Source organism: Rhinatrema bivittatum, chromosome 11 (assembly GCF_901001135.1).
Source record: "Rhinatrema bivittatum chromosome 11, aRhiBiv1.1, whole genome shotgun sequence".
Classification (NCBI taxonomy): Eukaryota; Metazoa; Chordata; class Amphibia; order Gymnophiona; family Rhinatrematidae; genus Rhinatrema; species Rhinatrema bivittatum.
The window spans coordinates 7,835,673-7,857,408 of record NC_042625.1 but is presented as its reverse complement, the minus strand read 5'-3'; the positions used below and the strand labels follow the sequence as shown (position 1 = coordinate 7,857,408).

The 21,736-nt window shown below is 44.6% G+C and overlaps 1 protein-coding gene across 6 annotated transcripts in view; it reads left to right on the top strand.

Annotated features, from left to right (window-relative positions):
- LOC115100770 (rab5 GDP/GTP exchange factor-like) overlaps positions 1–21,736 on the top strand; it is a 106,579-nt gene that overhangs the window by 59,153 nt on the left and 25,690 nt on the right. For all 6 annotated transcript variants that reach the window (XM_029619624.1, XM_029619625.1, XM_029619623.1 and 3 more), the window contains exons 4-5: positions 3,501–3,652; positions 4,894–4,963. In XM_029619624.1, the coding sequence (XP_029475484.1) occupies positions 3,501–3,652; positions 4,894–4,963 (222 nt within the window). The remainder of the gene's footprint in view (positions 1–3,500; positions 3,653–4,893; positions 4,964–21,736) is intronic.

Below are 21,736 nucleotides of genomic sequence, written 5' to 3'. Positions count from 1 at the left end.
ACGCCACTCCTCGAAGGCCAGCTTAATAGCAAACAATTCTTTATCTCCAATTCCATAATTCTTCTCGGCTGGAGAGAAGCGGCGTGAGAAGAACGAGCAGGAATGGAGGACATTGGTATCGCTGTATTGGCTCAGTACTGCTCCCATGCCGACGCCGGAAGTGTCGACCTTGACAATGAATGGGCAAAGAGGATCGGGGTGGCGAAGACAAGGTTTCTTTTGGAAGGCCTCTTTGTGAGTTTGAAAGACTGCTATAGCCTCAGCAGACCATTGAGATGGATTAGCTCCTTTTCTGGTCATGGCCATGAGTGGTGCTGTTAAGGTGGAGTAATGTTTGATGAACGTGAGGTAGTAGTTTGTGAAGCTGAGGAATCGGCGTAAGGCTTTTAATCCCGTAGGCTGAGGCCACTCTTGGATGCTTTTCATCTTTTGGGGATCCATCTGAAAGCCATCTTTGGAGACAATGTACCCTAAAAAGGGCACCAATGCTTGATGAAAAGCGCACTTCTCGAGCTTCGCATAGAGATGGTTGTCTCGTAGTCTTCGAAGTACCTTTATCACATCAGTCTGATGCGTCTGAAGATCTTGAGACAAGATCAGGATGTCATCTAAATATACCACCACGCACTGGTACAGTAAGTCTCGCAAATTTCATTCATCATATTCTGAAACACCTCTGGTGCGTTGCACAAGCCGAAGGGCTTTACCAAGTACTCAAAGTGTCAGTCACATGTGTTAAAGGCTGTTTTCCACTCATCCCCGTGACTGATCCAGACCAGGTTGTAGGCCCCTTTTAAATCTAGTAAAGATTTTGGCCCCCTGGAGTCTGTCAAACAACTCTGTTATCAGCGGTAGCGGGTAGCGATCCTTGATGGTAATTTCATTGAGACCTCTGTAATCAATACAAGGACGAAGGGAACCATCCTTCTTTCCAACAAAAAAAAACCCCCGTGCCTGCCGGGGACTTAGAGGGCCTGATGAAGCTCTTTTGCAGGTTTTCCTGGATATAGGCTGACATGGCCTCAGTCTCAGATAACGAGAGGGGGGTAAACCCTTCCCTTGGGAGGCTCTGAGTTAGGCTTGAGATTTATTGCACAATCAAAGGTTCTGTGAGGAAGTAAAATGTCCGCTGCTTGTTTGGAGAAGATGTCCTGAAAAGAAGCGTATTGCGGCGGTAGGCCAGGTAGCGATGGAGTAGTTAACATACATGGTAAAGGTGTAACTCTTGAGAGACATTGGTCGTGGCAGCCAGAACCCCACTGCGAAAGCTCCATAGTAGTCCAGTTGAACTGCACCTGCAAAGCTTGGCATGCTTGATATAAACATTTAAAAAATTTGAGTGAATAGGCTCCCCCGGAAGCGCAGGGGCCATCCTAAATAGTGCTCTGCTGACAAATTTCCTCCGGCAGCAGCTTCATAGGTCCTTGATTGATAGCTGGAACTTCCCTTTACTGACGACAGCATGGACTGTGATGGCTTCCACGTCCCTGTCGACCATCAAAATTGCAGGTTCCGATAACTTGAGGTACACTAAGGGCCATCTTGGGAGATTTAGAGATGTATCCTGACTTACCCAAATGCTTTTTAGAGGATGGAGCCGCCCAAGAAGCCTCGAGCAGATCACTGCTACTGCAGTGAGCAGAGCACAATCTGCCATCAGAGAGGGAGGTCCATTTGCTTCTGCAGGAGCAGCAACGGTGACTTTTGTCAGATATCAATGCTGAGCCTGCCACACTGTCAACCTAGGTAAAACAATTAACCAACACCAGCTCTAGCCCTTAACCAGAAGACAGTTATCTGGAAGAGCGATTTTATTTCTTTGTGTCACGAGCTTTATCAATCCCTCTAGCTCAAAAGTAAGGAGCTGGTATGGCAGTGCAGGCATGCCTCGCTTCAGGAATAATCAGATCTGCAGGGGCTTGGCCCAAAATACAGGCAAAAAGTTAGTTAGCTCACAGTATTATAAAGACTATTCTTTAGGATACATTTTTCCTTGGCTTAAGAACATAAGAATATGCCATACTGGGTCAGACCAAGGATCCATCAAGCCCAGCATCTTGTTTCCAACAGTGGCCAATCCAGGCCATAAGAACCTGGCAAGTGCCCCAAAACTAAGTCTATTCTATGTTACCATTGCTAATGGCAGTGGCTATTCTCTAGGTGAACTTAATAGCAGGTAATGGACTTCTCCAAGAACTTATCCAATCCTTTTTTAAACACAGCTATACTAACTGCACTAACCACATCCTCTGGCAACAAATTCCAGAGTTTAATTGTGCGTTGAGTAAAAAAGAACTTTCTCCGATTAGTTTTAAATGTGCCACATGATAACTTCATGGAGTGCCCCCTAGTCTTTCTATTATCCGAAAGAGTAAATAACCGATTTACATCTACCCGTTCTAGACCTCTCATGATTTTAAACACCTCTATCATGTCCCCCCTCAGCCGTCTCTTCTCCAAGCTGAAAAGTCCTAACCTCTTTAGTCTTTCCTTATAGGGGAGCTGTTCCATTCCCCTTATCATTTTGGTCGCCCTTCTCTGTACCTTCTCCATCGCAACTATATCTTTTTTGAGATGCGGCGACCAGAATTGTACACAGTATTCAAGTTGTGGTCTCACCATGGAGCGATGTGTCCAGCTCACAGTAGCTGGAGCCAGAGAACACTGGCTATGGATGTTCTAATCATGACATATATTCTTGTGATGTCATAAAAAACCTGCTGTATGAGGAAGCTGTGGGAGCAGAAGGAAGAGGAAGTTGTTATCCCAACAGGGAAAGAGAAGAGAGAGAGCCTTTCTTAACACAGAAAAAAAGGTAGGTGTTATTCCAGTACAGAAAGAAGAAAGTGTATTTGAATGCTCGGTACCCTTAATTTTCTGTGAGGGTAAGTCCTGACGCGCTTTAAGATCTGCCTTTCTTTCTGTGTTTTTCTGTGTGGGCACTAAGCAAGCCCTGCCACTTTCTCATGGTCTGTGCTTTTTGGGTGTGTGTTGGTTAAGCCCTCTTTTCTCCCTTTTTCACTGTCTTATGTTAGGCATTAGAAAAGTTAGTACATAAAGTTTATTAACAATAGGGTCTATATTCAAAAGATTTACCTGGCTAAAACTGAGCTGTTTAAAATTCCTCTACACCTGCCTCCACTTTACCCAGCTAAATTTGTGCAAGTAAAATCACCACTCACACAAATTTAACCGGGTAAGAAAGGGGCCAGATTGATGCACTCCCGGGGCAGGGCTTTTATATTTAACTTGGTAACTCGATCTTCAGCAGTACCCAGCTAACTTGGTGCAGTCATTTCTGTCTGCACAAATTGCTAAATCTCTATGACAAAATTTACCCAGTTCTTGTTAGCCACTTGGTGGGCTTTTAATATTGATCCTACATGTAATTAGTTTTATCATTAATGTTATGCAGAAACTGCAGGTTGTCATATTTATAAGTTCAGAAGAGAAAGATTATGGGAGAGATTTATTTTACATTCTGTTCATTTTGTTATCAGACATTGTGCCAGTTTGCCCTTTGGACCCGCAGACCACTCCTCTGTCTAGGTCAGGTGATTTTACAGACTTTCTGAAATTTCTTCGGAAACCAGCAACACACTTCATCCAAAAGCATTGCATCAGTTTCATCGAGACCATGCAGAGCAAAAAGGTGCTTTCCAAACTTAAGACTTCCTGTTTCTGTGTCACATCATGATGCTATCATTTCTCCTGGGAATAAGAGGTGGCTGAAGCAAAGCTGCTTTTCTTCTGAGAGGAGCAGTGGTTTTCTCTCTTCTGTATCAAGCAGGCCAATGTAGTATGGTGCGCTGGCTGCAACGCATGGCTCAACGTGCAGTTGGATGCGCATTTTGAACACGCGGCCATAACCCCTGATTCAAAACGTGCACCCAACCGCCTACGTAGATAATAGCGCTCATCACATAAATTCATGTTGATGAGCGCTATTATGTATTCCCCTTAATGAAAAAAAAAAGTGTGCCCAATCCGCACATTTGTACAACTCAGAAATTAGCACCAGCACAGAGCTGGCATTAATTTCTGAGCGGCCAAAAAAAGTGTAAAGAAAAGCAATAAATACTGTTTTTTTTCTGTATTTCCAGGGCTGTTTCCAATTGGTGCTTTCCACTGACATTTGTCAGTGAAAAGGACCAATCCCCTTTCAGGACAGCCTTCTGAAAGGTGGTTGGCCCTTTCACTGACATGTGACAGTGAACAGACCATTTGGCAATAAATGAAGGAGTGAAAAAATTAATATTAAGTGCCCTACTCCTTCATTTATTGACGATTGGTCCCTTCACTGTCACATGTCAGTGAAAAGGACCAATCGGAGGCCAGGCCTTGGGGGGAGGGAGCTAGGGCAGGTCAGACATGGACTCCCAGCCATGTCTCCTAGGCACCCGAGGCGCTAGGGATGCACATTTTTCCCTAGCGTGTTCTTTTTAGCGCAGCAGGTCATTTGAAAATAACATCGGGTCCCTGGGAGAGGTGCTTGGGCGCGTTAAGAAAGCGGGCACTCAGCGTTGAGCTCCTGCTTTCTATGTGCCGATACTGTATCGACCTGTTAGATCGGAGTGCAGTCTACATTGGATTGTACTAAGTTCCATGTCAGTAAGTTTTACATATTATAGCAGAGCATGCTGGAGAGGAGTTTGAGTTTATCCCAATTCTTTCTATGTCCTTATTGATTATAAAGTCCCTACTGCTTACATCCATTCTGTACTAGAGCATGCTGGGAGGAGGGAGCACATATCCTTGCATTTTGTACATGCTGTAATAGGAGAAGGGATTGTTTTGTTCTTTCTCGGGTGCCATTGGCAGAATAGGAAGCAGAGTGGTGTGGTCTCTGTTCCAAGATGCATACTGTTTAACCCTTTTGAAACTGTCTTGCAGGACATGCCTGTACAAGAGCAGTCTGACCTGGTTCAGGATTTCTACCAAAGCATGACATCACACTTCCAGAGTGAGTTTAGTTTGCCAGCTAGAAAGGCTCAGATCAGTACAAATGTACTTTTGTTAGATATTAATTGGAAATACATTTTTGTGTCATCTTCTGACTCTGGAGTCCTGCACTTCATCACATTGGGATGGACTAATTTTGCTTTGCTAACCTCTCCTCATGTGGTAGTTGGTTAGATTAGTAACACTCAGGGTCAGTTCTATAATGAGGGAGGGTGAAACGGCCGCCTCAGGCAGCAAAATTTTGGAGTGGCAAAAAAATGCCTCCAAAATGTCACCTCACCTTGCCACCAAATTTACCAGTATGCCCGCGAGATTCCCAACTCCCGCAGGCCAGAAAAAAGAGCCTTGCAATAGCACAAGAAAATGGTGTGTCCATGATTATAAAAAAAAAAGCAAAAAGTCCCTAATCGCCAACCCGCCGGCAGCAAAGGATGGAAGAGGCCCAGCGAACTGGCGGCAGCCGAAGATTGGAGAAGGCCAGGTTGGCCGCCAGTGGAGCCAAACCCACCAGTGGCGAAAAAAGAAGGAACACCAATGGACTGCCAGCAGCAAAAAAATTGAAGAGGCCCAGCAGGCCGCTGGCAGCCAAAGTTTTAGAGAAGGCCCGGCTGGCAGAGCCAAACCTGCCAATGGCAAAAAAGGAAGGAATGCCAGCAGGCTGCCGGTGGAGCCCAACCTGCCAGCAGCTGGCAAATGTGGGAACTCTCCAGATTTGACCCAGAGCCTCCAGAATTGCAAAGGACTCCAGGTTCGAGTGCTGTTGCTACTTCAAGCTCCTGCGTGGGCCTGTATTAGGAAGTCAGCTGGATCCAAGTGGGTGGAAAAAAGGCGGCGCTTCAGGTTTATGCCAGAAGGAGCAAAGGGAGCATCTGGCTCACGAAGGATCAGAGCAACACATTGGTGGGCCCTCACCTGAAGAAGGAGCAGGGGGTGTGTCAAGACGAGCAGAGCTGGAAGCGGCCATGTGGCAGGAAGATAGAGCAGTCTCATAGGCCGTACAAGAAAGGTGTGAAAGTTATTGTGTGTGAATAGGTATATGTATGTGGATTTAAGTGGGTTTGTGTATGGAAGAGAGAAGTATGAGTGGGCATGTGCGTGAAAGCATGTATGTTTGTGTGTGAGAATGAGCACATATGTGTATGTGAGAGTGTGCTCCATCCTCCCCAGGCCCCTTGCCTCCCCCCCTCCAATCCACAACAATCTCAGAGTGACTACAAATCAAAAGTTCCCAGGTATGCCAGTAGGCTGCCAGCGGAGTCCAACCTGCTGCCTGCGAAAAATAGAGGCGGTCCAGCGGCTACCTGCCACAGAAGACAATGAGGCCACCAGCTGCCTGCTGAGCTCATCATGCCCACAGCCAAAAAATAAAATGTGTGTGTTTTTGTGTGAGAGCGTGTGCATGTGGGTGAGAGCATGTGTGTGTGAAAGAACATGTGAGCATGTTTTTGTGAAAAAGCATTACTTGACAGCATGTGTGTGAGAGCATACATATGACAGCATATGAAAGAGAATGTGTGAGCATATATATTTGTGAAAGAGCATATGAAAGCATGCATGTGTATGCAAGAGCACATAAGAGCTTCTATATGTGGGAGCGCACGTGTGTGTGTGAAAGCATCTGCGAGTAAAGCATGAGAGCATCTGTGTATGTGTGAAAGAGCAAGTGTGAGAACATCTGTGTGTGTGTGTAAGAGAGAGAGAATGAACATGTGTATATAAGAGGAGGAAAATTCCCCTCCTCCCCGCCTACACTAATCCACAGCAGTTTCAGAAATCAAATGTTCCCAAGCATGGAAAGTGGGGATTTTTAAAAAATTTCTTAATTTTAATTATTGGGTGTTATTTGATATATTTGCTATTTTTAAATATTTTATGGATGTTTGGGAAATTTTGTATAATTTTTGTATGAGTTTTTTTTTAATATAATTTAATGTTTATTGAATGAAACACACAAAATACAACAATAACGTGTCGTCAATTCTGCAACAACCAGTTTTGAAAACACAATTGCATGGACATGCGATCTAACAATAAACTGTCTATGCACAACAACTATATGGTATGTTTACTTATTATCTCCCTCCCTTAATCCCTATCCCTGCCCCCTCCCTCTACTACAGCTCACTTCAGTGGAGGCCGAGTAAAGTTATACAATTCTATGAAAACAATTATTACAAGAGAATCCAATATGGCTGGTTGGATAAATGAAGGAAAGAAAAGGATATAAGATTTGGAATATCCTCACCCTAAACCCCTTCATCCTTAATTAAGTAAAGCGACGTGAGAGAAGTATTAAGTAGACCCCTTAGACTTCCACTGTAGGTAGGGGTGCCAAACTTTCTCAAACTTGGCCACCCTGTCATTTCATATAGCAGTTAATTTTTCCATGTAGAACACCCTATCTAATCTCGAATGCACATTACTTAGCGTGGGAGCAGAGGGTTTACGCCACCCTAACACAGTTTTACACCTAACTGCTGTAACCACATGCTGAACCCAGCATTGGTAACTTTCTGCACCAATGCCAGTGGGTAAGCATAATAGACATACTTTGGGATCTTTGGAAACCTGAGAGCCACCCAACAAATTTATGAAATCAGACACCTCATCTCATAAAGTCCCTATAGCCGGGCACTCCCACCACATATGTAAAAAGGTGCTCCAGAGGACAGGCGGGGGCAAGATGGTGGCGTGAACCGGGTTGTGGTTTGACGCTCTCCTCTGTTTTGGTGATTACCTCGAGATGCCTTCAAAGAGAAGGAGGAAAGTACGGGTCTACGCCCTCGACACAGCTTTCCCGTCGGGTCAGCGTCTAATAACATCTTAAACGCCCGGGATGGGCACCGTTAGAGGGGGAGCATAGCCCCGCTGTGGTTTCTGGCAAGGGAGCACCAGAACTACCTGGGGAAGTTACTCAGTCCCCCGAATCTTCATACGCTGCTGGCTCCGGAGAACGTCGACCTCTCACTCCTGACCCTGGCGCAGATTGACAACGCAGTTGCTGTGACAGCGGGACGTGGGAGTCAGAGTGGAGGAATATCGCTGCTGCCTCCGATTCCTCCTGGCTTATTTAGAGGTCTCTGGTTTCCTGGATATTGCTTCCTTTACAACTAATTCAACTCCAACGGAGAGGACTGGAGCTTTGATTAGACTGGCGAAATCTACAGCAGAGTTGGAACTCCCTATTCCAGGACTGGGGGGTGAATCGTTTCAGCTTTAGCTTCCAACTAAACCAGCAGTGGTGACATTAGAAGTGCTTTGGAACCTGGTGGCTGGATTTGGTTGCTCTCTAAAGGAACAACACTTTAAACTGGAAAACTTGTCAAATATGGTGGAATCTTAAGTAGATGGTCAAAGTGACATTGTTAAAACTCAATTAGAGTCTATGGAGTCTTCTATCACTGAAATTCAAGCACGTGATATGAAAATGATTAAAGATCTTACCTATACTTCACATAGGCTAAATATTGTGGAGAATTATATAAGGCACCTGAACTTACGCTTCCTAAACTTTACTAAAGTGGTGGAGGAGGATTCATATATTACATTAAAAAAAATATTTTCTGGATATCTTAAAATTTGAAGATGGCAAAACTCCATGTATTAATAAGATGTATTTCCTTCCGGTGTCTGCTAAAGAGACACTTTTTTTCTAAACCGTCCTGAGGTATTAGAAAACTTAACTCAATTCCTGGAAGATTCTAAGGATGAAATATTAGATCGTGCTACTCTCTTAGTTTCATTTATTTCTGAAAGGGAACTGAGTGAAGTAATGAGAAGATATTTCAAGAATATTACTGTTAATTTCTATGGTCAAGAAATCCATATTTATCCGGATTTTGCTAGAGCTACACAGGAAAGGAGACAGGATTTTCTTGCATTAAAATCACAGATAGTTGCTTTGGGTTTCTCTTTCATTTTAAGATATCCTTGTTAAGTGTATTACTCACTCCCCTACTGAATGCTTTGTGTTTTTCCTTCCGGAACAACTTAAATCCCTTATTAATTCTAGGAGCATATGCTTGTTGACTCCTGGTAATCCCTAGGTCTGAAGATTCATAAGAGAAGGGTTGCCGTAGCCACGTTAGGCCGATTTCTTTTTAGTTTAAGTATATCTCCTTTAATATATGCGCCCCTTGCTCCAATGTATTTCCTATACAGAAAATGTATTATCTAGATTGGATTTTTGTGAATGTTATATTTTCTTGATATTTGATATGTCATTTTCATTTATTTATAGTAAGGTTTATCCTACTTGTATATGCTGAAAATCTATAAAAATAAAAGTGAAAAGGTGCCCCTGTCACCACAGCCCTTCCAACATCTATCATCTGAACTGGCAAATATCTTGCTCAAGTGAACAGGGGTAAGATACCAACAGTAGAGCACTTTATACCCATTCTCCTTAAGCAAAGATGAAACCGAGTTCCAACTGACAGCCAAAAAACATTGGTCTCACTCTCTGTCCTCCAGCCTACCTCCGAGATTGCGCTCTCATGCCAGTTGAAAGGCCATTTTTTGTTGGGGATCTCGATTTAATAGTGCATAGATCTTAGAGATAGGTTTATTAACTTTATCAACCTGGGCATAATAATCCTCAAAGACCTACCCTTCTTAAGGTCCCGTCCTAACTTTGAGGATGTGAAAAAATGGATAATCTGATTATAAGCAAAAAGATCTGATCCTGTGATCGGTTATAATTGTTGCAGGGCTGAGAACAGCAACAAATTTTTACCATCTCATGTTTATTCCCATTTAAACAAACCCTTTCCCCTCCAACATTCCATTTCTTTTGGTGCGTTCCCTGGCAGGAAGGCCCTGACAAAGAGAAAAGAGGTTAGATGAAAGCCTGTTTCTTTCCTACCAAAACTGGCTTCCACCGGCCCCAGACCTTATAAATTAACTTGGAGGAAGGAGAGAGGCCCGAGAGATTAACCCCCCTTATGCCAAGCCTTAATATGTTACTGTGGATCTCCAGCACCATGGGACGCTATCCGCACCCATGGCTTCAATGCTTTGTCCATATGCCAATGTAAAAATGCACTCAATTGAGAGGCAGCAAAATACCATTCCAGGTGTGGCATCTGTAGCCCCCCCCCCCCTCTTAGTTTATCAAAAAATAGGATGGATTTAGCAATTCTAGGGGGCCTGCTCCTCCAAATAAAGTGGAACAACTTACACTGCTATTGTTTCAACAGGAAGGCAGGTATCGGAACTGGTAAGGTTGAAAAAAATAACAAAAATGTGGAAGCACGTTCATTTTAAGGATAGCTATCCTCCCTAGCCAAGAAAAGTCCATCCTGTCCCATCTATCCAAATCACTTTGAATATTAGCTAATAGTGGAGTGTAATTGAGATTGAATAAACCCTTAATGTCTGGACCAATTTTGACCCCTAAGTATTTTACCCACCCCTTAGCCACCTGAAAGGGTAGATGTGAGACAACTCAGGCAAAGAGGTCCCTGGGCGTTGAAATGTTTAGGACCTCTGGCTTGTCTTCATTTACCAAACACTTTCAGGGCCTGTAATAGGATTGGGAGGGAGGATTCCGGATCTGCCACCGTAAAATAAAAGATCATCTGCAAACAAATTAAGCTTGTTATTATGGGACTGTAAGGCCCACCCCTGGATCAGAGGATTCCGTCTCACCTTCTCTGTAAAGGTTTCTAAAGACAAGGCAAATAGCAATGGTGAGAGAGGACAGCCTTGTCTAGTGCGTCTCTTTAACTGCAAAAGGCTGAGAATAGGCCCCATTGATTTTTAAGCAAGCCCTGGGATTTACTTATAGGCATTGAAGCCACTCTATAAAGTCAGGACCTAAATTCATTTTCTCTGAGACTTTGAAGAGAAAGGGCTTTTTCAGGATCAATAGCTAATAGTACCATAGGAGTATTGCGATGCTTTGCTTGCCAAATCAATTCCAGCACCCTCCACACATTATCTGAAGCCAGATGCCCTGACACGAAGCCAGACTGGTCTTCATGAATAAGAGATAGAGCAATCATCCCTAACCATGTAGCCAAAACTTTGGTGAGAATTTTGAGATCCACATTAATTAGAGAAATTGGTCTATAAGACCCGCAATGTGTGGGGTCCCTTCCGCTCTTGGCTAGAAGAGTTATTCCAGCCAAATTAGACTACAACAAGATCGAGCCCCCATTCCTGAGAGCATTAAATGTGTAGCAAAGGCGGGATTGCCACACGATGAAATTTTTTTATAAAACTTGGCTGTAAAGCCATCTAGCCCCAGTGATTTCTCCAGCTTTAGGCCCTGAATAGTATGGAATACTTCAGCATGGTAATTTCTTTATTCAAAAACTCCCAGGCTCTATCTGGAAGTACAGGAAGTTCCACTCCCTTAAGATAGGATACAATATCCTGTTCCCCAACTGAATTACAGAAGCATAAAGTTCTTCGAAAAAGCCATACTTATATCCCCCAACTCAAAAAGAAAGGACCCAGATTGGGCTTTTTTTCTGCGCAGCATGCCCCTTTAACCTCCGGGTGAGTAATCACCCTGCCTTATTGCTAAGCTCGAAATGTCTCTGAGCATGTGTAGTTGGAATGCCATCTTAGCTAGATCTAAAGCCTGAAGTTCCCTCCTTAGAGCTTCTAGTTCCCTCCTTAGAGCTTCTAGAACTTCTGCGAGTCCAGTGTACGCTTATGACGTAACGCTAATTTGGCAATACGCTGCATAAGGTATAGCCTGTGAGCGGCCCTTTTATTCCTTAGATATGTGGCTCTCAATATAAGCTTGCTCCTAACCAAGGCTTTAAAAAAATCCCACACCTTACTAGGGGTGACATGCCCAGTCTGATTAAGGTCCAGATAAGCTTTTATATCATCATAAAGAGAGTCATTAAAAGATGTATCATCCAGCAAGCTGTCGTTCAAAACCAAAGCGTTGCCCAGTACCTCTGCACCTTGATCCCAACACAACACAAATCGGAGAGTGATTAGACCAGGTGGAACCCAGTTCAGCTTCAGATACCAACCCCACTAAGGATTTATCAATCAGGAAAAAATCTATGCATAAGATTGATGTGCATGTGAAAAATAAGTGAAATTGCGTGCAGTAGGGTTACGCAAGCGCCATATATCAACTAAGCCCCGATCTGCAATTACGTTTTTAAGTGCCTGCCCATGACTCTGGGATCCCCCAACTTCTGATCAAGAGTTGTCTAAATATGGGTACCTAGTTATATTGAAGCCCTCCTCACTATCCCTTCAGTTAGAACAGCAAGACTGACACAAGTTAGAGAGCGGGCACTATCATTAGTGGGACCGATACTATGGAACACCATGCCTCTTGAAATTAGACTGCAAAAAAATTTCAAACTTTAAAAAAAAAAGTTTAAAAAACCTGGCTTTTCAAACAAGCGTTTTACAAAGAGAATGGAGAAATGAAAAAATAAAGCAGGCAGTAGAACATCAACGCACAGCACATAATTTTGTTATGTTTACTATTTCTGGCACTCTGTTAGAAGTATTACCCAATGCAATTTCTTACATTGCTATACGTGCCTATATGTAAACCGTTGTGATGGTATATAACTTAACGACGGTATAAAAAAAAGATTTTAAATAAATAAACATTTAAAACTAATTGGAGAAAATTATTTTTCACTCAACGTATAAAAACATAAGAATATGCCATACTGTGTCCATCAAGCCCAGCATCCTATCTCCAACAGTGGCCAATCTAGGCCATAAGAACCTGGCAAGTTCCCAAAAACTAAGTCTATCCCATGTTACTGTCGCTAGTAATAGCAGTGGCTATTTTCTAAAGTCAATTTAATTAATAGCAGGTAATGGACTTCTCCTCCAAGAACTTATCCAATCCTTTTTTAAACCCAGCTACACTAACTGCACTAAGCACATCCCCTGGCAACAAATTTCGGAGTTTAATTGTGTGTCTGAAATTGATTCTATAGAAACATAGAAACATAAAAACAGAAATGACGGCAGAAGAAGACCAAACGGCCCATCCAGTCTGCCCAGCAAGCCTCACACATTTTTTCTCTCATACTTATCTGTTTCTCTTAGCTCTTGGTTCTATTTCCCTTCCACCCCCACCATTAATATAGCGAGCAGTGATGGAGCTGCATCCAAGTGAAATGTCTAGCTTGATTAGTTAGGGGTAGTAACCGCCGCAATAAGCAAGCTACACCCATGCTTATTTGTTTTACCCAGACTATGTTATACAGCCCTTATTGGTTGTTTTTCTTTTCCCCTGCCGTTGAAGCAGAGAGCTATGCTGGAAATGCGTGATGTATCAGTCTTTCTCCCATGCCGTTGAAGCAGAGAGCAATGCTGGATATGCATTGAAAGTGAAGTATCAGGCACATTTGTTTTGGGGTAGTAACCGCCGTAACAAGCCAGCTACTCCCCGCTTTGTGAGTGCGAACCCTTTTTTCTTCTCCCCTGCCGTTGAAGCAGAGAGCTCTGCTGGATGTGTGAAGTATCAGTTTTTCTTCAGCCCTGCCGTTGAAGCAGAGAACTATGCTGGATATGCATTGAAAGTGAAGTATAGGCTTATTGGTTTGGGGTAGTAACCGCCGTAACAAGCCAGCTACTCCCCTCTTTGTGATTCTCCTTTTCCTCTTTTCCCCCTGCCGTTAAAGCAGAGAGCAATAATGAGCTGTATCAACAGTATGAAGGCTTGTTAGTTAAGGGTAGTAACCGTCACACCAGCAAGTTACTCCCATGTGCTCTTTTCCTTATTTCTATCCTCTAGCCTTTAGGGATTCACAGTGTTTATCCCATACCCCTTTGAAATCTATCATAGTTTTTGTCTTCACCACCTCCTCTGGAAGGGCATTTCAGGTATCCACCACCCTCTCCGTGAAGAAATATTTCCTGACATTGGTTCTGAGTCATCTTCCCTGGAGTTTCATTTCATGACCCCTAGTTTTACTGATTTCTTTCCAACGGAGAAGGTTTGTCGAATGTGTATCATTAAAACCTTTCAGGTTTCTGAAGGTTTGTATTCTATCTCCCCTGCACCTCCTCTCCTCTAAAGCATACATATTTAGGTCCTTCAACCTCTCCTCATAAGTCATTTGATAGAGAACCCCCCATTTTTGTCACCCTTCTCTGGACTGCCTCCATCCTGTCTCTGTCCCTTTTGAGATACGGTCTCCAGAATTGAACAAACTACTCCAGGTGAGGCCTTACCAAGGACCTGTACAAGGGGATTATCACCTCCTTTTTCTTACTAGTTATTCCTCTCTCTGCAGCCCAGCATTCTTCTGGCTTTAGCTATCGCCTTGTCACATTGCTTCGCCAACTTCAGTTCGCTAGAACCCCATGGTCCCTCTCTTGCTTCGTGCACAGCAGCCCCTCTCCCCCCATCACATATAGCTCTTTTGGATTACCACACACCAGATGCATGACTCTGCACTTCTTGACATTGAATCCCAGCTGCAATATCTTTGACCATTGTTCAAGCTTCTTTAAATCATTTCTCATTCTCTTCACTCCTTCTAGCATGTCCACTGTGTTGTGAATCTTAGTATCATCCACTCCGCAATGTCGCTCACAAAGATGTTGAACAGGACCGGTCCCAACACTGATTCTTATGGCACTTCGCTTAACACCGTTCTCTCTTCAGAATAGGTTCCATTTACCATCACATGCTGTCTTCTATCCATCAACCAATTTGTAATTCACACCACCACCTTGGTGCTCACTGCCAAGCTTCTCATTTTATTCTTAAGCCTCCTATGCGGGCCCATATCGAAAGTTTTGCTGAATTCCAAATAGATCACATTGAGCACCCTTCCTCGATCCAATTCTTTATTCTCCCAATCAAAAAAATCAATCAGATTTGTCAGACAGGATCTTCCCCTAGGTGAATCCATGCTGCCTGGGATCCAGCAATCCTCCTGACTGTAGATAAGTCATTATCCTTTCCTTCAGCAGAGTTTTCATTATTTTTCCCACAACTGAGGTTATTTATAATTTATAATTATAAATTAATCCTGTTATATATATATATTATTTGTAGCTCTGTGTGCTCTCTTTCGGCCTTCTCTCTCTCTTCTGTCCCACCCCAGCCCCTGTTTTTTGTACTTTCTACCTTTGGTTCGGATGTGAACCAGTATGATGTTCCCACTAATACCAGCATAAAAAAGTTTTAAAATAAATAAATAAATAAACTGAGGTGAGGCTAACCAGCCTGTAGTTTCCAACCTCCTCTTTTCTCTCACTCTTGTGAAGCAGAACCACCACCGCTCTTCTCCAATCACTTGTGGCACCACTCTTGTTTCCAGGGATCTATTGAACAGGTCTTCAGCGGACCTGCCAGCACATCTCTGAGCTCCCTCAGTATCCTGGGATGAATCTCATCATTCCCCATGGCTTTTTCCACTTTCAGTTTTCCTAGCTCTTCCCATACATTCTCTTCTGTAAATGGAGTTTCGTCTACTTCACCCCCTCCAATGTCATGTTAATTAGCAACATTCTCTCTCCAGGGTCTTTTTTAGTGAACACAGAACTGAAGCAATTGTAATATTTCCACCTTTTCTTTGTCTCTCTCCACAAATTGATCCTTGTAACCTTTCAATTTCACTATACCACTTTGGAGCTTTCTCCTTTCTCTAATGTCTGAAAAATGTTTTGTCCCCTCTTTACCTCTTTGGCAATCCTTTCTTCTCCCTGACTTTTTGCTTTCTTGATTTCTTTCTTTAAGAACATAAGAACATAAGAAATTGCCATGGTGGGTCAGACCAAGGGTCCATCAAGCCCAGCATCCTGTTTCCAACAGAGGCCAAAACCAGGCCACAAGAACCTGGCAATTACCGAAACACTAAGAAGAACCCATGCTACTGATGCAATTAATAGCAGTGGCTATTCCCTAAGTATAATTGATTAATAGCCATTAATGGACTTCTCCAAGAACTTATCCAAACCTTTTTTGAACCCAGCTGCACTAACTGCACTAACCACCTCCTCTGGCAACAAATTCCAGAGCTTTATTGTGCGTTGAGTGAAAAAGAATTTTCTCCGATTAGTCTTAAATGTGCTACTTGCTAACTTCATGGAATGCCCCCTAATCCTTCTATTATTCGAAAGTGTAAATAACAGAGTCACATCTACTCATTCAAGACCTCTCATGATCTTATAGACCTCTATCATATCCCCCCTCAGCCGTCTCTTCTCCAAGCTGAACAGCCCTAACCTCTTCAGTCTTTCCTCATAGGGGAGCTGTTCCATCCCCTTTATCATTTTGGTTGCCCTTCTCTGTACCTTCTCCATCGCAACTATATCTTTTTTGAGATGCAGCGACCAGAATTGTACACAGTATTCAAGGTGCGGTCTCACTATGGAGCAATACAGAGGCATTATGACATTTTCCATTCTTTGTCTCCCTCAGTTTCACCATATATTCTTCCTTGTATTCCTCTTTTTGGGATCCTTTATATTTCTTGAACGCTTTTCTTTTTGCTTTTATTTTATCAGCCACCTCCTTTGAGAACGAGATCAGTTTCTTATTTCACTTGCTTTTGCTTACTTTTCTAACATAAGATTAGTTGCCTTTGTAATTTTTCCTTTTAATATGGCCCACTGTTGTTACACCTCTCTCATTTTCTCCCAATCTTCAAGTTCTGCCTCCAGGTACTTCCCCATTTCCACAAAGTCTGTATTTTTGAAGTTCAAAACTTGGGTCTTAGTGTGACTTCTATGGGATCCTATTTACGAAATCAAACCATACTGTTTGATTATCACTGGTGCTGAGGTGGGCACCCACTCGGACATTAGAGACATTATCCTCGTTAGTGAGCACTAAGTAAAGTATAACTCCCTCCCTTGTGGGTTCCATTACCATTTGTTTGAACAGAGCCCCTTTCAGGGCATCCATTATCCCTCTACTATTAGATTCCGCAGAAGGGATACTCCAGTCTACGTTCAGCAGATTAAAATTTCCAACAATCAACATTTCTCCCTTCTTTCCCACCTTTTGGATGTCTTCAATCATATCTCTGTCTAGTTCTTCTGTTTGAGTTGGAGGCCTGTAAACCACTCCAGTAAAAATGGATACACTAAGGACAGCCCATAATGCTTCTTCTCTACCCCATCTTCCTTGCTTGGATATTGTTTTTCACATAAAGAGCTACTCCTCCCCATTTTCTGTGCTCTCTGTTCTTCCTTAACAAGTTATAGCCCGGTATGGCCATATCCCAATCATGAGAATCCGTGAACCATGCCTCCGTGACAGCAACAATGTGCAAGTCTGCCTCCACCATTAGGGCTTTCAGGTCTGGGATTTTATTGCCCAGACTACAAGCATTTGTGCTCTTCGCTTTCCAGCTTTTGTCATTCAGGTTATTGCTTTTCTTGGACTTGTTTTGTGCCTTATTCAGCTGAATTTTTTTATCCTCTTCACCCATTTTCTTTGTATGTGTATTTGGGATGTGTCGTTCCAATGTCCTTCTGCTACCTCCGTCTAGTTTAAATGTCTTATGGCATAGGATTTGAATTTATCTCTTAGGATCCTTTCTCCTGCCACAGACAGATTTAAGCTATCTTTGACATAGAGCCTTTTACTATTCCATAAATGGCCCCAGCCTCCAATATATCCAAAACTTTGTTCTTTACACCAAGTTTGGAGCCATGCATTGAAATTATCTATATGGCTTAGCCTGTCTTTCCCCTTTCCATGAAAAGGTAACACTTCTGAAAAGGCAATAGTTTTCACCATGTGAATAATCTTCTTTGCCATACACTGGAAATCTCTCTGTACCACTTGGATGCTGTTTCTAACAAGGCCGTTGGTTCCCAGATTGAAGATAATATCAACTTCAGAGTCTTTGTTTTCTTCTTTGATCGCATTGACTATTTGAATAGCATTTCTACCGGCAGATGATCTTGGAAAGCTTTTAACTACAGTTTTTCCTGTAGTTAAGCAACATGAATTAGCCATGCTGTCTGGAACATCCTCTGAGCAGCCAAGTGGCAGAGCTTCTCTCAGGTGATAGAGTTTTTTCAGGAAGTGCACCTGCGTGTGAGTTCCCACGCAGCCCCGATCTGCCAGTCCGTTTTTTTCCGTGCCTCTGGTAGCATATGGAGCTTTTCTCTCCTGACAAAACAAAAATCAGAAAATCCAGTGAAAATCATGCTGCGGCCGCCTGGCTTTAAATCTTGCCAGTGTGGCAAGATAATGTTCGCAATTGATGGCCATCAAAAATGTTATCTCTGCCTCGGTCTGGACCACAATCAGGCCGCTTGTAGGGACTGTGGATACATGTCACCTTGGGCCCAAAGTCAGCGGGCCTTAAAAATCGCCAGTTTTTAAAAGAAGCAGCATCGGGCTCTTATGCCCACAGCACCAGGTCTGCCCAATCTTCTCCTGGACCCAGCTGTGCCAGCTAGACCTTGAAGCACCGGAGAGCTTCCTCCGTTGGGCCTTCGGATCCCCCCGGCCCGTCACCAAAGCATGCTTCCCTTGCCCCCATGCATGGAGCTTCAGGAGATGTGTCGCTACCACCCACGCGGCCATTGGCGCCACCGAGCACTGATCCCCCAATGCACCCCCGCTATGCACCACGCACCAACACAGCTGCGTCGAAGTGTCGGCCGCATGACCAAGGGGCGAAGCACTCCAAGCATAAGAAGCAGTCAACGCACTGATGCAATCACTCCTAAGACCCCGGCGCTCCACTCCAGCGGGGATAAGCACACCAGAGACGAGTCGCCTCTTAGTGGTTGATTCCGACCTCAAGCCTGCATCCACAGATGACTCCACTGGGTCTTCAGGGTCTTCTAGAGTTTACTCCAGCTTGTCATCAGCCTCCAGACATAGGCACCATGCGGCACGTCTCCAAGAGCCTCTAACCAAACAAGACAAACATCCGTCTAAGGAAATTCCTACGGGGCATCGTCCATGGGGGCCAGACTCAGACATACTCCTGGGGTGGTACCACCATGTGTCACACCGAAAGACCCCCCTGCCTGTCCCCCAAGAAACCCTGGCATCTCAAGCCAAGTCGCAGATCTCCATGATCTTATCACAGTTTCTCATGACAGTGGAGCAACAGGGCAAGCACCCCGACACAATACCTCTCAAGGCTCCTCCCTCTCCACAGGATAGCCATAGCCCAAGGCCTCGTTCCACTAGCCCACGCTCCCTGGGCTCCCCACCCAGGTAAGGCTACCCTCAGCCTCCATCTACTTCCCCTGGATCCTCAACCGGCTACCCATCAGACCCCCTGGAGGATCAGCCAGAGCCAGTATCCCCTCCAGAGGACCTCTCATATTTAAAATTTGTGAGGCACAGGTTGAATATTGAGACCTAGAAGATACCAGACTCCCGGGCAGAAGTCCTCGGCATCTTGGAATCTTGGGATCTTCAAAGCACCATCAGAGCCCGCCACTTTGCCTTCTCATTCAGTCCTGGATGCTGTGATGACTAGGGCATGGAAATCTCCATTTATTGGCCTGCCCACATCCCGCAAAACAGACCTAAAGTTCCACATGAGGCAATCGTCCTTCTATAACATGGAGCAACAACCGCATGCTTCAATTGTGATTGAATCCACCATGCAAAGGGCAAAGAAGTCACGGCTGCATTCCAACACCCCTCTGGGAAAGGATTCCAAATATCTGAACAACTTTGGCAAATGGGGCTTCCAGTCAGGCATTGCTCAATGCGAAGAAACAGCAACATCAATTTTATATCACTCAATATCTATACGAGTGCTTGCAATCCTTGAAGCCACTGCTATAAGAGGCTTCACTGCCGGACGATCGCCCACCAGACCAGTTTCAAGACCTAGAGGAAGACTTATGGCACCTACTCTGCACCATATATGAGGTCTTCGACACGTCTGCCAGAACCACAGCACATGCCATTGCGGCTTGTCGCTTGGTGTGGCTCTGAGCGAACACAATCCAGGAGGACATACACAAAAAGCTAGCACAACTAGTACAAACAACCTTTTTGGGGACAAGCTGCGTGAGAAAGTGGCGCAACTCAAGGAACCAGAAAGTGGCTGTGACGTTGCTGACAACGCCTTCATACTCTGCATCCACCAGGCATTACTACCAGAGGTACAGGAAGACTTACTTCCAAAGACTATCCTACCGGCCTTATCAGTAGCCGATGAATCGCCAATGGCAGCGCCCTCCACGGCAATCCCCTAAGACAACAGTGCCCCTCAGGATTTTTAGGGAAACCGGGACCATCTCTACTGCTACCAATGGGAGGCAGGCTTATCCACTTCCTTGCATTGTGGGATGCGATCACCTCCGACTGTTGGGTGCTGAAGATAATCAAAGAGGGCTACTCTCTCAATTTTACATCAGTCCCGTCTCTCTCACACACAGTGCGGCAAAAGCAGGTCAACTCCCAACGCATCCAGCCCCTGCAGAAGGAAATCAACAAACTGCTCCATCAGAGATCCATCTGCAAGGTGCCTGCTTCTCAGCTTCATCAAGGGTTCTACTCCCTCATTCCCAAGAAATTGGAAGGCTTACAACCCATCCCGGACCTGCTGTCTCTCCACAAGTTCCTGACCAGGGAGAAGTTCAAGATGATGGCATTCAAGTCCATCCTACCCTTTCTCTGCTCCAACGACTGTAGTGTTCACTCAACCACAAGGATGCTTACTCCAATATCCATATGCACCCTGCATCCTGACAGTACCTATGTTTCACGGCCATTGGCTGCCACTTCCAATACAAAGTGCTCCCCTTTGGCCTTTCTTCGGCCCCCAGGGTCTTCAGAAGTGCCTAGCAGTAGCAGTGGCCCACCTCCAGAAACAGGGAATCCAACTGTTTCCTTACCCAGACGATTGGATGTTAGTAGCCCCCAATCCCACGTCCTGCACAGCCACTTACTGGCAACTATCTGCTGTCTGGACAGCCTGGGATTACTCAACACAAAGCTGGAAAGAGCTTTCCTTCCGGAGTCCAGGTCCCTTGCCCTTCGGTCACTGGCCACTCACCTCCACTAGACAGATACTGACAATCCTTGGCCACATGGATGCTTCCATCTGTGTAGTTCCCTGCACCCGCCTACACATGTGCCACCTCCAATGGGGCTTGAAATCCCATTGGAACCAATTCCGCCACTCCCTTTCCATACAAATCCTTCTCACACCAAGTATGAAGTGGGATTTAGACTGGTGGCTGGAACAGTCGGTGCTCGTGGCAGGTGCGCTTTTCCACCCCCTGACTCATCACATCGTTCTAACCACCAATGCATCGACCAAGGGATGGGGTGCCCACCTAGCCCAACTTCAGACACAAGGGCTGTGGTTCTCCTGGGAACAGTCCCAGCAGATCAATCTCCTGGAGCTTTGGGCCATTCAAAACACTCTTCATACCTTCGAACCCTCCCTCCGGGGAAAGACAGTGATGGTCCACACAGACAACCAGGTCGCAATATTCTACATCAACAAAGAAGGAGGGTCTGGTTCCTGGAGGCTGTGCAAGGAGGCGGTTCACATCCTGGAATGGGCAGAAAGCCACTCCATAATGTTGCAAGCCACTTACCTACCGGGCATACAGAATTCAACAGCAGACAGACTGAGCAGGATTTTCCATCCTCACGAGTGGGAACTTCGTCAGGATGGCAGAAAGACTCTTTCGAACCTGGAGGTCTTCCTCGCTTCAAACCTTTTGCTTCGGAACGAAACCGAAAGCTGCAGACCTTCTGCTCTGTGTACCCCAGCACCCAGTGCCTGGCGCAAGATGCATTTCTCATCTCCTGGATGGGAGGTCTTCTTTACGCTTACCCTCCCATACCTCTCATAGCTCAAACGGTCCAGAA